General features: G+C 38.6%; 1 protein-coding gene across 1 annotated transcript in view; it reads left to right on the top strand.

Moving 5' to 3' along the window:
* The window catches only part of srbd1 (S1 RNA binding domain 1), a 56,836-nt gene that overhangs the window by 8,917 nt on the left and 34,227 nt on the right, over positions 1 to 13,692 (top strand). Inside the window, exons 10-14 of the mRNA XM_062430324.1 lie at positions 3,760 to 3,863; positions 4,922 to 5,029; positions 5,338 to 5,495; positions 6,743 to 6,833; positions 7,103 to 7,210. Of these exons, the coding sequence (XP_062286308.1) occupies positions 3,760 to 3,863; positions 4,922 to 5,029; positions 5,338 to 5,495; positions 6,743 to 6,833; positions 7,103 to 7,210 (569 nt within the window). The remainder of the gene's footprint in view (positions 1 to 3,759; positions 3,864 to 4,921; positions 5,030 to 5,337; positions 5,496 to 6,742; positions 6,834 to 7,102; positions 7,211 to 13,692) is intronic.

Genomic DNA, 13,692 nt, shown 5'->3' with positions numbered 1-13,692 from the left:
CCACTGTGGTTCAAGATGAGACCAAACTTTTCTGTAGCCTTTTGCTATGTTGTAATGAACATTGTGAAATGGCCAGGACAGCTGTAAAAAGACGAAAGTCTAAGCGTCATGATATGCTCATGAGGAATCTTATCAATATTTATTTGAATTCACATCACAACCTGCTGGCAAGGTACCAAAATATGGTACCGATTGATCCATTTAAACATACCTTAAGTGCTTGTTGAAATTCTTTCCTCTCCCTCTTTGCTCTTTGTTGTTTTTTTACAGTGATCTTCAGGTTTCATACCGTGTTATGTTTGTTTTCGGATAGAATAAGACACATAGAGTACAGGCTTCTCCCTGAGCAGCCAGTATGTTTGTATAAAGATCAGTGTATCATGCTGGACCATGTTCCCTTGAGATGACTGATCCTTAGTGATATTTTGAGTGTAAATATTTATCTGAAATTGTACTGTCTAAAGAATAATATCCACTTAATGTAGCTTACATTCTATATGCTTTCCAACTTATAATTTCTTTGTTTACCAAGAACATTATATCCTCAGTTTGCCTTTTTTTTTCACCTTCTTGCACTACGCTTTATCTTTTATTTTATGGAGATAAGGCAATCTGCTAACAGCTTTGTTCAACAGTAAAACATATCTGTAGCTTGCATAGCATCATAGTTTATCTGTGAACACTTAAGAAATTACATTAGGCGGTATTATAATATAATTGTCTCATGAAGTCTCTGCTATTAAAATTAGACTAATGTGTGATATAAAGCCATTAGACATTTGTTAATTTAAAAGCATTTAGAAATGTTGGATTGATGTTGGCAACATTGAATGAAAAGTACCATAAAGATAAAAATCTGTTATTTCTTTATGCCTGGAAAAAAATACCATGTGAATGACAACACATTTTAAAATGTCAGAAATAAAAATACAGTATATTTATCAAAAATATTTTTCTTTTGATATTGATATGGTAGAACACTTAACCTCTAAAGCCCTGGATTTTGTATTTGGGTTTTTAAATGCTCACAACATCTGTATTCTGTTAATTGCTTGTTTAGTAAATCAGTTTGGCATGCGATTATTGTGGATGAATATAACAATACAACTGTTTTTATATGATTTTATTCACAGCCCTCAGTACAGTTTGTCCCATGTGTATTAGCCAGGTCATAAAGTGTGTGTGTGTGTGTATGTCTGTGTGTGTGTGTGTGTGTGTGAGAGAGAGAGTCTGTGTGTATATTTGTGTTTATCTGTGTTTATTCATGATATGTCGTGTGGATAGATGTGTTGATGACAGTATTCCTCTAAAGAAAGGGTGAGATAGAGAAGGAGACAGATAGAGAGAGGACAGTCTTGGCTGGCTGCCCTACCTTGAGGGCTGGCGGAGGGATGAAGGCGAATCTAAAGACAATCTGTCTGGTCGTGTCAGGGTTTGGCCAGTACCTGGCTTCCTGTCACTCCTGGCCCATCTAACACACAAGCAAACACTTCCCACTCTGTCTCACATCACCCTTCCCTTCAGATCACCCTCTGTCTGAGACCAGTGACCCAACCCAGGCAGAAACTGAGAGATGTACAGACACACACTAGGTTATTTATCATCAGCAAGGACACTGGCTAGCTACAGAGGGAAACAGCAAGGACACAAACTGCCTAGCTGTTTAAGTCAGCCAACGTATTTCCAGTTTAGTGGGGAATAGTTGCATTCACCACAGTTAGGGTTTTGGCAACCAAGCAAAAAGAACATTAACTTGCGGTTTTATCGTAGTTAAATTACAGGATGGTCAGAAGCCAATGTTTACAGTAGAGTTTATCTGTTTGCATTAAAGTTTGTGTTTATCATGCAGGAACCATATGGAAGGATGGACTTGGCAAATGTTCAAAATCTGGTAGAAGTGTTTGTGTGTAAACAGCCACTTTTGTATGTGTCTCTTTCACTTTTTACTTAAGGTATTGTAACCAACAATAGATATTTTTGTTCAGAGACTTTTAACCAGTGTCATTTTTTCTGATTTCCTAAAATCGCTCATTATTGAATTTTCAATCATTTCTTATTTTTAATTGATGATACTTTTATCAAGTCTTTAAATGCTTGTTCATCCTCACATTGGACAATCAGAGAGCATGTAAGTTAAAGTTTATGAATCAGCCGGTAATGCATTTCAGTGATTTAAAGACTGTATGTCATTCTTTATTACACAACATGATCTTAAAACGGTTGAACATCAAACCCTGGGAACACAGATTTAACAAGGCTGTTTACTTTGTACTATTTTAATGTCACTCATAGGCTTTCTCAGATGTTGAAAGAGTTCGGAAAGAGGTGTTGTGCTTCCTTCCTTCGACAGCATGTTAAACTTCAGTGCTTTGATGAAGATTGTTTGAGAAATCTCATCACAGTCAGAGTGGCAGCCCGGGGGAGAAACATGCCAACAGAAGAGAAATCTAACTTTCATCATAATTCAAGCAAGCTCGCTGCATTAATTCTTGCCTCTGCCATGCCATTAGCTGTGTTTTATATTTTTGTTTATGTGTGTCCGAGGGTGTTGCTGAATGGTAATGGTTGTGGCACCACGTGTGTGGGTGTGGGTGGGGGGTAGGCCTTGCGGTCTCAGTGCTGATGGTGGCGTAGTGGTGGCATTTGTCAGCTTGCTTCTTCCGCTTGGGCTCCAGATTGACATCTTGTTTCTTGGCCCTGTTCTGTGGCGGGCTAAAGGTTCCCCACTGAAAAGGTCAGACACTTACTACTGTTTGCTTAACAGCATGTAACAGTTCCTCTGAGGGGGCACCAGCACACGACACAACAGGCCTGGCCACAGGATAGACTGCAAGGCTTGTCACTTGTACACGCGCGTGTGTTTGGAGAGTCCAAATATTTTGTTTTGTGTTAATGTGAAGGTTTGTGATAATGTTTAGCATTTTTATACTTTACCCATGTATATAGTAACTTTGTCTAACCCAAGGTAGTCAGGAGCTTGTGTTTCTGCACCACGTATAGATGCTAGTGGTTGCGTAAAAGAAAAAAAGTGACATTCACTTTGTCTGGTATTTAGGTGCCCAGCACAGTGTGCAGGTGGCAGTGGGGGTGATAACAGGTGGGAGGTTCATTCAAAGCGAGAGCAATATTTGGATGGACTTTGGGTCTTGGAAGTTGCACTGAGAATAAATCTCTTAGAACCACATCCATTTTTGCAGCAAATTACTACGAGCTTTTTGCTGATTTTGTCATCAAAAACAAATTAAATGCATATTTACAGTATTTTGTAAATAAACAATGTTAGTGAAACACTCTCCAACCAATAAATGTGTTTACATCTTCATCAAAAATGAACACTTGTAGGTTTTGGTGGTTAAAGCAGGAACATGGATTTATCTGTAAATGTAAATATCAGTGTCAGTATTTCAGCTGTATAATAACTTTAACATAAGTGATATTTTCATTGGTAGTAGCAATTTAAAAGAACAAAACAATTTTCTTGTATTGTATGCACTGCTGCACCAACAGTATATGATCCAAGATAGCAGGTGTACTTGGAGACGGTGACGCAGTCTGTGTGGCCAAGAACTACCACTTTGTGTTGGTTGCTTGGCTTGTGCAATTTAAATGTTATGTATGAATGTGAATTTTGAGAGGGTAGTGGGTCTTTTAATCTGTGTGCACTATACAGGTAATTGCATTGTATTAACCAGGAGAAATGTGTTTGTGTGTCTTTGTGTGTGTGCTTGCATGTATGTGTGCATGCATGTATGTGTGCAGACCCTGGCTATTAACCGAGGGGAGAGTCTGAAGATTTTGACAGTGAAGGTGAACATTCCTGACAGGGTGAAGAGTGACTTCACTAGGTGGTGCATCAACAACAGGTCAGACATGCAGTAATACACAAACACGGCTCCACACATTGACAAACACACACTCCATTCGTTGGCCTATGTGTGGGGGAGTGCGATAACCAGTTTCATAATAAACTGCGTTAACGGAGAGAGCCCTTTCATTTATGAAAGTATTACATATAACACAGAATGATATTTGAGTTCTGCATCATATGTACCACTTTCATAACCTGCAAGTATATAATTCATTTTGGTCCCTGGTGAAACAAAAAGGATGATGTTATCGATATGTGTAGTGACAAAACAATTGCAGCTTCCTTTTGATGAAAAAATCCAGATGAATAGATCTTTGTTTTTTTTAATTAAAGGATGTACAATGAATTGGCACCTGTTTGCAGCTTAAATACTGAACATTAAATTGCTTTTCAACACAACAAATATGAAAGCTTCTCACTTTTATACAATCCGATTATTGATTAAGGTTTGTTCTTTATGTTTGGATAAAATATCCTTTTGAAGGAGATTTTAACTTGAGAGATGGTTGAGTTGAGTAAAAAAGAAAGCAGAAACTCAAAGAATATGGAATCTATCATGTAGTTTCTTTTCATAAAGTACAGATTAAATAGGCGTGAGATGAATAGAAGACTGTAACTGCTGCATAGTTTAGATTTATTCCCACTTGGATATGTTTTTCAATGTTTAATCAGAGAAAAATACCATAACATTATAATCTTTGCTTTTGTGGAGCTGAACACAAAGTTACAAATCTGTGAAATTGTTATTGTGACCTAAGGGCTCAAATAAATAAATAAACACTTTAAAAAGTCTTAAGAAAAGGTTTTGGTTAAGTTGTTGATACTACCAGATTGAAAGAGAATAAGATTAGAACAAAATGTCTGTTTGTTTGTTTGTTTGTTTGTTTGTTTAGTTGTGGAGACATGTTTCCTCCTGAGAGGGAGAGAATCTGTTTGCAGACTAGGAAAAGTCAATTATTAGTTTATGTTTATAGCATGTATGTATTTATTTAGTGGAAATTGACCATAGAGGAAAAAGAAAAAAACATTTTGTTTTCTACTATTTTAATGCAGATGGAAGCCGAAGACCTTTGCAAAAGGAGAACTTCATGCAATCATCAAAAATGCAGTAGAAGACTCTTATAAAAGGCTAATTCTGCCTTTCCTCACCAGGAGTTACAGGTATTTTAAGGTTTTCTGTGTGTGTGCGCGCGGTTGTGTTTGCATGCTTTCAGTACTATTTTCTTTAATAGCCAATTATTTATTTAAACTGCCCCTGCCCCTGCTTCCTTCTTTGCTCATTTTCACCTTTTTTCTTCCCCTCTCGTATATTTTTGTAAATTCTTCTCCATTCATTTTTTTTTACCCTCACCATAAAATCTTTCTCTGCAACCTCTACTCTCTCTCTCCTTCTTTTTGTCTATGTATCTTACCCACATTGCACTTCATTACATCTCACTCTGTCTCTCTGTTGAATCCCCTCTCTTTAGGACTAAGCTGACAAGTGCAGCAGAGAAGGAATCGATCGCCTTGTTTGTGCGTAATCTCCGCCAGCGCCTGTTGGTGTGTCCAGTCAGGGGCTGTGTCATATTGGGAGTGGACCCTGGCTATAGACATGGCTGTAAGCTGGCAATCCTCTCCCCCACTAGTAAGTGAACTCATAGTGTATTGGACTGAGGAGTATATAGTCTGTATTTACTTAAATATACACAATTACAGTAGATTCCAGGTAGCACCTATTTTTGCATCCAGAATAGCATAATTGCACATTTTTAAAGGCATGGATTCAAAAAGATGCAGGAAGTGCAAACTTTTGGTTCTTAGCATGATGCATAACATGTTGGAAGTATTAAAAATAGTGATTAAATGCCTACTTCTTATTCTCAGATGACACAATAAACACCTGCATCGTCATCATTTGTAGCACTGTAGCGATTCTTAAATGCTGTACTGCAGGTGCAAACTAGCATCAAGTTGGATAACTTGGCTGATTCATAATAACATTTATATTGTCACAGATGTTTGTGACCTTATGATTAAGGAACTGAATCATTGATTCTCACAAATAGTATTTTTAATAGTAGCAGCAAATCCCAGTCTATATACTCAATCACAGTATGCAAACAAATTAAGGGCCAATGGACTATATTCTACTCTTTCTGTCTGCCTGTCTCTCTTTAATCTTATGAAACATGCACATGCTTCACTTACAATGCTACTGGTTATTCAGACTAGAATCAGAAGTCAGTGGCAGACATGTCTTCATTATATTATATGGAGTATTTTATTAATCAGTAATAATAGAGAGGGCGCTATTTAACCAGTCATCACTAGACCTCTTACCACCAAGGTGTGTGTCTGTGTGTGTGCTCAAAGACTAGATGCTAGTTGGCATGACCCTGGTGGGTGGATTATGTGTGTGCATGTGTGTGCGTGTGTGTCCACTGTACTGTACTGCATGTCTCAGCATGTCTCTCAGTGGGTATGGCTTCACACTGGGCAGGGGTAGGTCCCACCCTCTGGGTGACTGATTGTGTGGCCACAAGTCACGCTGACACACTTACAGCAGACAGACACAGGCATATATCAGGTGTCAGGCCCAGCATGGTGTGGCCACAGGTTTGGTGTTTCCAGGCTCACATGACTTCTTGTCAGAGCTGTCCTTACAGATCTACACTCTTCCTCTGAGGAAGCTGGGAACTGGCAGGACTTGGGCGTCCTGTTGAGGCTTTATGGATCTGGAGTTTTTTGTTTATGTGGGACATTGCTACCTAAGCATACAGTTCAGAGACATGCATTGATTGTATATAGCTTGTTATATAGCTTGTTCTGCCAAGACCCGCTTGTTAATATAGAAGTTAATCAACAACATCGTTTGCCTTTCTATTCTCCCAGGTCAGATTCTCCATACTGATGTTGTCTACCTGCATAATTCAGGCCAACAAAAAGAAGCAGAGAAACTTCGCCACCTTATGCTTAAATACAGGTACTGCTGCTTAAGTCTCAATACTGTCAACGTATATTATTTCAGTAGATTTCAATAGAGTTAATTACAGTGTTAACACAACAGATGTTTCTGTTGTGTTAATCCATGGCTTTATTGCTGCAACTTCCTTGTCAGTTGACAGTCAGATTTTTTTCTGTAACCCACTGAATATAGCATTTTAAACAGATAAATTGTGAACTTAGCCTAATTGTTTGACCTTTCTCATTTAATTCTCATGGCTGAACCTCTCCTCAACTTGTCCATACTAGCTGCACCAAGGTTGTCATTGGCAACGGGACTGCATGTCGTGAGACTGAATCCTTCTTCGCTGATCTCATCTCTAAGCGCTTTTTTCAACCCCTGGATTTGTCTTACTGGTAAGGTCTCTCATCCCACCGCTCTTCTACCCTTACAGTCCAAAGGGCCATACTAGGCTCTACATTTATATACGTACATGTACATATATACATATTAATAATAATCCACAACACATTTTGTACATTTTGAAAAAAAAAGGCTTACAACACACACACATAGGTATACAATATTGCCCTTCATGTTTCCCGTTTAACAAACACCATCCAAGCTATAACAAGTAATACATTTTCCCCCCAAATATTTTCAAGTATCATTGTAACTGTGTTTCTTTTTCCCACCTTTGTAAAGATTCAATATTAAGGCTCTGTGTACCATTAAAGGAATGTGGGATAGAACTATATGAGGAGTTATTGCTCCAGGAAATTGCTTACAGTTAATGAGATGGACAAAGATGCTGTTGAAAAATAAATTATGGTCTCAGTATAAAGTTAAGTTTGTGGGGGGAAAAAGGGCGAGTGAACAGGGTGATGAGGAATGTGGGAAAATGTAAAGGACAGAAGAGAAAATGTGTGGGAGTGAGAGAGTAGGACATAGATAGAGAAAAAGACAAATAGGAATGTGTCCCCCAAGCGAATATTGTCTATTAAAGCCATCTGGACTTTGTTTCACATCTGTCCAATTAAAGAGACTTTTGCGGTCCACGTTGTGTCTGTAACCAGGCCCAGTCCACACTTCAGAATACAACAGCACAGAACCTCGGTCCAAGCATAATAACCACTGGCCTCTTCTTGCTCCGTCTCTTTCTCTCTCTGCTGAGTTCCATGTGTGTTTGTTGACTTGAGGTTAACATTGGGACCACAGCCTAGAATGATTCTGAGCTGTGCGTGAATATGTGTGTGTTTGCAGTATCTTTGAGTTCGCACACACACCCACGTGCACACTTCAGAGGTCATACCTTTGGTGTAACAGGCTTTGTTTTTTTTCCTACAGTTCCATTTTCTGTCCATTTACAGGAACAGACACAGTCAAAGTGAGGCGTTTATTAAGTTAACTTCCACTTGATTATTTTCATGACAGACATTTTTTCTTTTAAGCAGACTTGAGCACCTCCAGAGCACGAAAATTTCACATCTTGATATAATGTCTCTCTTGTTCATTCTTTTACTAGGCCTATTGGCATTTGTGCTTTTCACAACACATAAGAATGTTGGACTTCTGTTTGATGTGGTCCTGGCTGAATGTCTTATATCACCTGATATGATTAACTATATTTTTGCAGCACGTAACACATGTGTAAATGGTCTGCCTTTGCCTTAATAGGGTTTGTGGAATAAAGGCTTTCTGCAAGTGCATGAACTTTAGAAAAGCAGAGATGTTATTTTGACATTAGCCATAGAAATATGGTTGTTGTTATCCAGATGATATCGCTCTGGAGTCATCTGGTCTTATGCCTTTCTTTGGTTTCGTTGGAACGTGGCTGATGTAGGTTCAGAAACATAGATGTTAAAGCTGAATCGGTGTGTCTGAATTAAAATATACACATATGCTACTTTTGCTGTGCTTCCCTTTTCTCTACCCTCATTCTCTCCCGTTTCTGTCATTATCTTTATTACTTTTATTCCTCGTCTTCCCTGTGCTCTTCTTCCTTCTTTGCTGCTGTCTTTCATTCCATCCTCTGTCCTTCTGCCTCATCAGACATTTCCCTCTTAAAAGCTTGATCATTAAATGTCCAAATTCTGGTCTTTAATAAGTACTCCCTCTCTCCAGTGACCTCCACTGAAGTGGGGTTCTCCTCCACATCTTTGAAATATAAGACTCTGGGCTATGGCCCCACTTTGTGCATCAGTATTGAACACACTTTGATACATTTGATACCTGTTTTGGGTTACCCTCAAAGTTCTTGAAACCAATTAAATTTCACCTTTTTATTGGGAGACCATATCATTATCCACAAATCACATCCAATTAATATCTTATCAATTAATCCTTTAAACATATCTTTCTCTAAAGTATACAACATCATCTTTGGAGATTTTATTGACTAAGTGCCTTACCTATGGATATGGTAAGGGTGGTACATGTCTGCTAAATTACTAAAAGTAAATAAGTAAATTTAACCCTTTATTTAATACCCCTTCAGTAGTGGATGTTGGCCTATTGAATAAAATAACCCTTGATAGATGATAATCTGAGAACAGAGAAAGATGACTGGCCCCAAGGAATGACGGTTGTTGCTAACTCTGAGGGTCTTACTCCCCTGCTGACTGACCCACAGCTGACCCTGACCTGCCATTAGGGAAAACCTCATTACCAGGGTAACAAGGATGATGGCAGTGACGGAGAATAGCAACGTATGCATCAGAAACAGCAAGGGGTCGTAGTGCTTGCTGTGAATGTCCTCAGTATAATTAATTGACCCAGTTTCTGGTACACTTTGCGACTTTGTGCTTTTCTGTACGTATGAACATTTGTCTACTGACCTTATACTTTAGAAGGTTTGAACATTTTTTGATCGACAGGTGTAGAAAGTCTATTAGGCAGCCCATACTTCAGTCACTGGCTCGGTCATGGTGGAAAACAGGTCACACACAGCACATACACAACCATAAACTGCATGAACTATTCCTGTATTGAATCTGGTCCTGTCTGTTTCTGTGTACTTACTTACATACGTACTTTTTCCATCTCTAACACCCATGTTTCTACAGCCTCTCTTGTTATTTTTTTCTGCTCTCTCAGCTACCGAAAGCAGCTGTGCGCTTTAAAAGACGTATTCTGGCTCAAAAGAAAATATTCACAAAAATGTGTGTAAGTGGGAGCAAGAGCGAGATTATATTTCGCTTTCATCGTGTTATTTGACCAGACTGAAGAACACTTCTGATTTTATGTTGATTTCAAACAGAATTACCTTTTTAGATTGGATCAGCTAGTAAAAACGTGACATTACCAGTGTTGAAAGGCTTTCTAAGATTTTGGCAGAAGAAGCGTAAGAGGTATAATATTGCTGTGGTTTACATGACTGTCTATGTCCCTGTACAAGCTCATGTGCATGTATAATACAGGCTCTCCTCGGCTTTCCTTGCTTCTCCTCTCCACCTTGACAGTGCACCAGTTCATTAAAGACCTCAGCCTCATTTGCACCGTCTGCTTCCTGTCTCCTTGTGAGCCTTCATTGTGTCACCACCCCCACCCTTCTCCACCCTTTCTTCTCAACCCGCCTGTCTCTCTCTCTGTCCTTCTGCCTCAGTGCTCAGCTGGAATGACAGCCAGAAATGGCAGCCTGCGGGACACCCTTACTTATGTTTGGTCTGTGTGTTTGTGTGTGCGCGTGCAGTTTTGAGTGCCTCAGTTCTGTTTGAGTAGACTCATCGTACTCACTGAGTCACCTCTTCCATAATTTTTTAGGAGTGTGGCCTTTCTTAAAGACAGCCAAACAAGGGCACACATTTGTGCATGGTTGGGTGTAGTTTAGTTGAAGAAATAGGTGTGAATTTTTATTAAAAGCTGGTCAGTTTGTGTCCTGCTGAATCATTTATCTAAACCTCGCCTGCATAAATACTGGGGCTGGTTCATGTTGTAAAAGGTGATCAAATTATAAGGATTTTTTCCTTTTTGACCGCAGATGTCAAAGGTTTTGATTAAACATTTATTTAATTAGTTGCAGGTTTTAAATAACATTTTACTGTCTTCATCTGCTCTAACCACTGAAGATATTGAGATGTGTTTGAAAGCTGTGTAAAAAGCCGGTAAGTGGACCTCATGTTTTGATTATTTTGTTAAACACACTTCATGGTCAAGAATGCACATGCAAACACACGTTTCTTGTTTCAGCACCTTAACTAAAGCAGAGCTGTAAAGGTTAGTAATATTGGTGATTCGATTGTCAGAAAATGAATCGGGCACTATTTTGATAATGAAATCTCTTTAGTCATTTATGAAGTGAATATGTCAAAAATATTACTTTAAGTTCTCAAATGTGATGTTTAAATGATTGTCTTTGTCATACATTATATTAAACTGATTATCTTTGGGTTTGGACTTTTCTTGGGACAAAAAAGGACATATAAAGACATCACCATAATTTTTGGGAAATGATAACTTGCATCATTTTCATTATTTATTGACAATTATTTATCAATTAATTAAGAAAATAATTAATCAATATTGAAAACAATTGTTAGTTGCAGCCTTTAACCAAATTGCCATTCCTTAAGTGGATTACATTTAATTACTTAAAGACTTCACACTTATACTTTAATTGAAACATCAGATATTTTTCTTGAAAGCCCTGTAAACTTTACTAACCTGAACATTTAAAAATACATTTTCAGATTAAAAAGTGTGTGTAAGTGAAAGTGTGAAAGTGTACTGGATATATATCACATCATCTATACATTTTAATTTTAGATGAGAAAGTGTAACCAGTGTAACCATAGTCACTTTACTATGGTCTTTGCAAAATGGGTAATAAATTGCCACATTTGACTCTTCATCTCCCTATTAGATTTATAGCACAGTTATCTTACATGATTAAGCTTGAACAATGCCTCTCTGAATGACCAGCATCATGCTGGACATTGTACAGCATGAGGTATTATTTAGCTGACAAGGTCTATCTGTGCCTGTGATGGCCCCCACTGAATGCACATTAGGTTATTTGGTGTACAGCTGTGCCCCAATAATTTAAAGACCTCCTGCTGGATGTCAGTTTGTGACATATTAGCTTAGCAAACATACTCCACATCGCTGACACAAGTTAACGATTTTCTGGGTTGTTTGTGGTTTAAACCTGTTAAACCTGTATGTGTAAGGATGTGAGTTGGTTTTGAGTGGCTGATTATTGCCATTAACACCTGCTCGGAGCTAGTACACAGCCGTGCAGTGTGTGTGTGTGCGTGCAATTTTGTGTTTCTTTCTGGCTCCTTGACAGGCCAGTGCAGCATGACCTTGTCTGTCATTGTGCTTTAGCAGTGACTGGTAGAGCATGCAGGCTTTGTCAAAGCTCATAAGACAGACCTCTTACTGCGAAGCACCGTACAGACAGATGTCTTTGTGGAGAGTGTGTGTGTGGTTTGCAGTATTTTGCTTGGTGACGCGCAGTGGTCTGTGCTGCTCTCATCAGCTGGTGTTTATGGATTTTTGTCAGATGAGCTGATTGGTAGGGGAGGCACACACAAACACATACACCACTGTGAGCCATGCGCTATCATAACTCAATATGTATGTCCTGTTTTTGGAGAAAATCTCACAAATTACAGCTGCACACAGAGATCGACCTGTGACAGCTCCCACTTCATTACTGTAGTCTTCACCATTCACCCTTCCTGAAGCGGGTTGTGTTCTCATTAGTCTTTGGTTGCCAAACCTTTTCCAAACTATACAAAATGTATTGTAAGCTGTTGACAGCTTCTGTCAACCACTGTACTTAACTAAGCAAACCTGCTCTTGGTGTCAAGTGTTTGCATTATGTGAAGTAGAAACACCTTTTCTCCAGTTGCAACATGAGTGATTTACTAAAGATTTTAAAAGTGCCATGCTGAGTGAAAAAGAAAGAAACATAGGATGAGAAACATGTCACAGACATAAATTAATGTGAAGCTGGTCTTCTTGTGTTGAATTGGACTGGGCTGTATATAAAAAGGGCTGGCTAATTAAAGCCACAGTGTGTTTCAACCATTTAGTTGTCTAACACGATACAGCTGAGACATGTGATTGCTACCGGAAGTTGTTCAACTTAATCTAACCTCAGTTTGCTGTCATAAATGATATGAATGAGCTGTAACACATTTGAATGTTTTAATACATTTGCATATGTGTGTTTGGGGCTGTGTACATGAAGAATGACAAGCTGACAGTGTTTGGCTGCAACAAACTGATGTTAATGATATCAGAGGGCAAGAATATGTGGGGTAAGGTTAGGGAGATCTTTGGGCAATGGTGATGATACACATTCCGACACACAAACAGGGATTACTGCTCGAGGCAAACAAAAATGACATCCAATTTCTTGACCACTTGCTCTGTCACTCCTGAAGGCGACGAGATGACCGACCCTGTTTGTCTTTACATAAACACACTAACACATCCTTAAAGGTCGCTAACTTTGCTGTTTGCCTGGTTATGGGTGAATTATATTGATATGTAATTAATCATATTTGAAAATCACTAATTGTACATTTCTGTCTGTTTTATAATTTCACACATTGTTCCTAAGATAAACTACTTTTGCCATATCATGATATTTACTTTTACTTAATGTGTATTGGATGCAGTTTGATTTAAACATATAATTATTCTTTGCCTGGAGATGTGCTCTGTAGCTGATAAAAGTAGTAGTCATCATTCTCTCCTTGACTGGCTCATACTTAGAGTTGTCTGAGAGCAATACATGAATAACTTCAATATATGAAGTTGCAGTACGATACATACTCAAAGCCATACGCATATGCACCCCTGCACTGATGCACAGACATCCTTACAAGACGCCCTTGACTGTCTTGCCCTGTAGCTCACTCCTGGTGGGATGAGATCATTATTACTG

The sequence above is a fragment of the Scomber scombrus genome, chromosome 12 (assembly GCF_963691925.1).
Source record: "Scomber scombrus chromosome 12, fScoSco1.1, whole genome shotgun sequence".
Taxonomy (NCBI): domain Eukaryota; kingdom Metazoa; phylum Chordata; class Actinopteri; order Scombriformes; family Scombridae; genus Scomber; species Scomber scombrus.
Note: the sequence above shows the minus strand (reverse complement) of the source record. Positions and strands in the feature narration are given on the sequence as shown.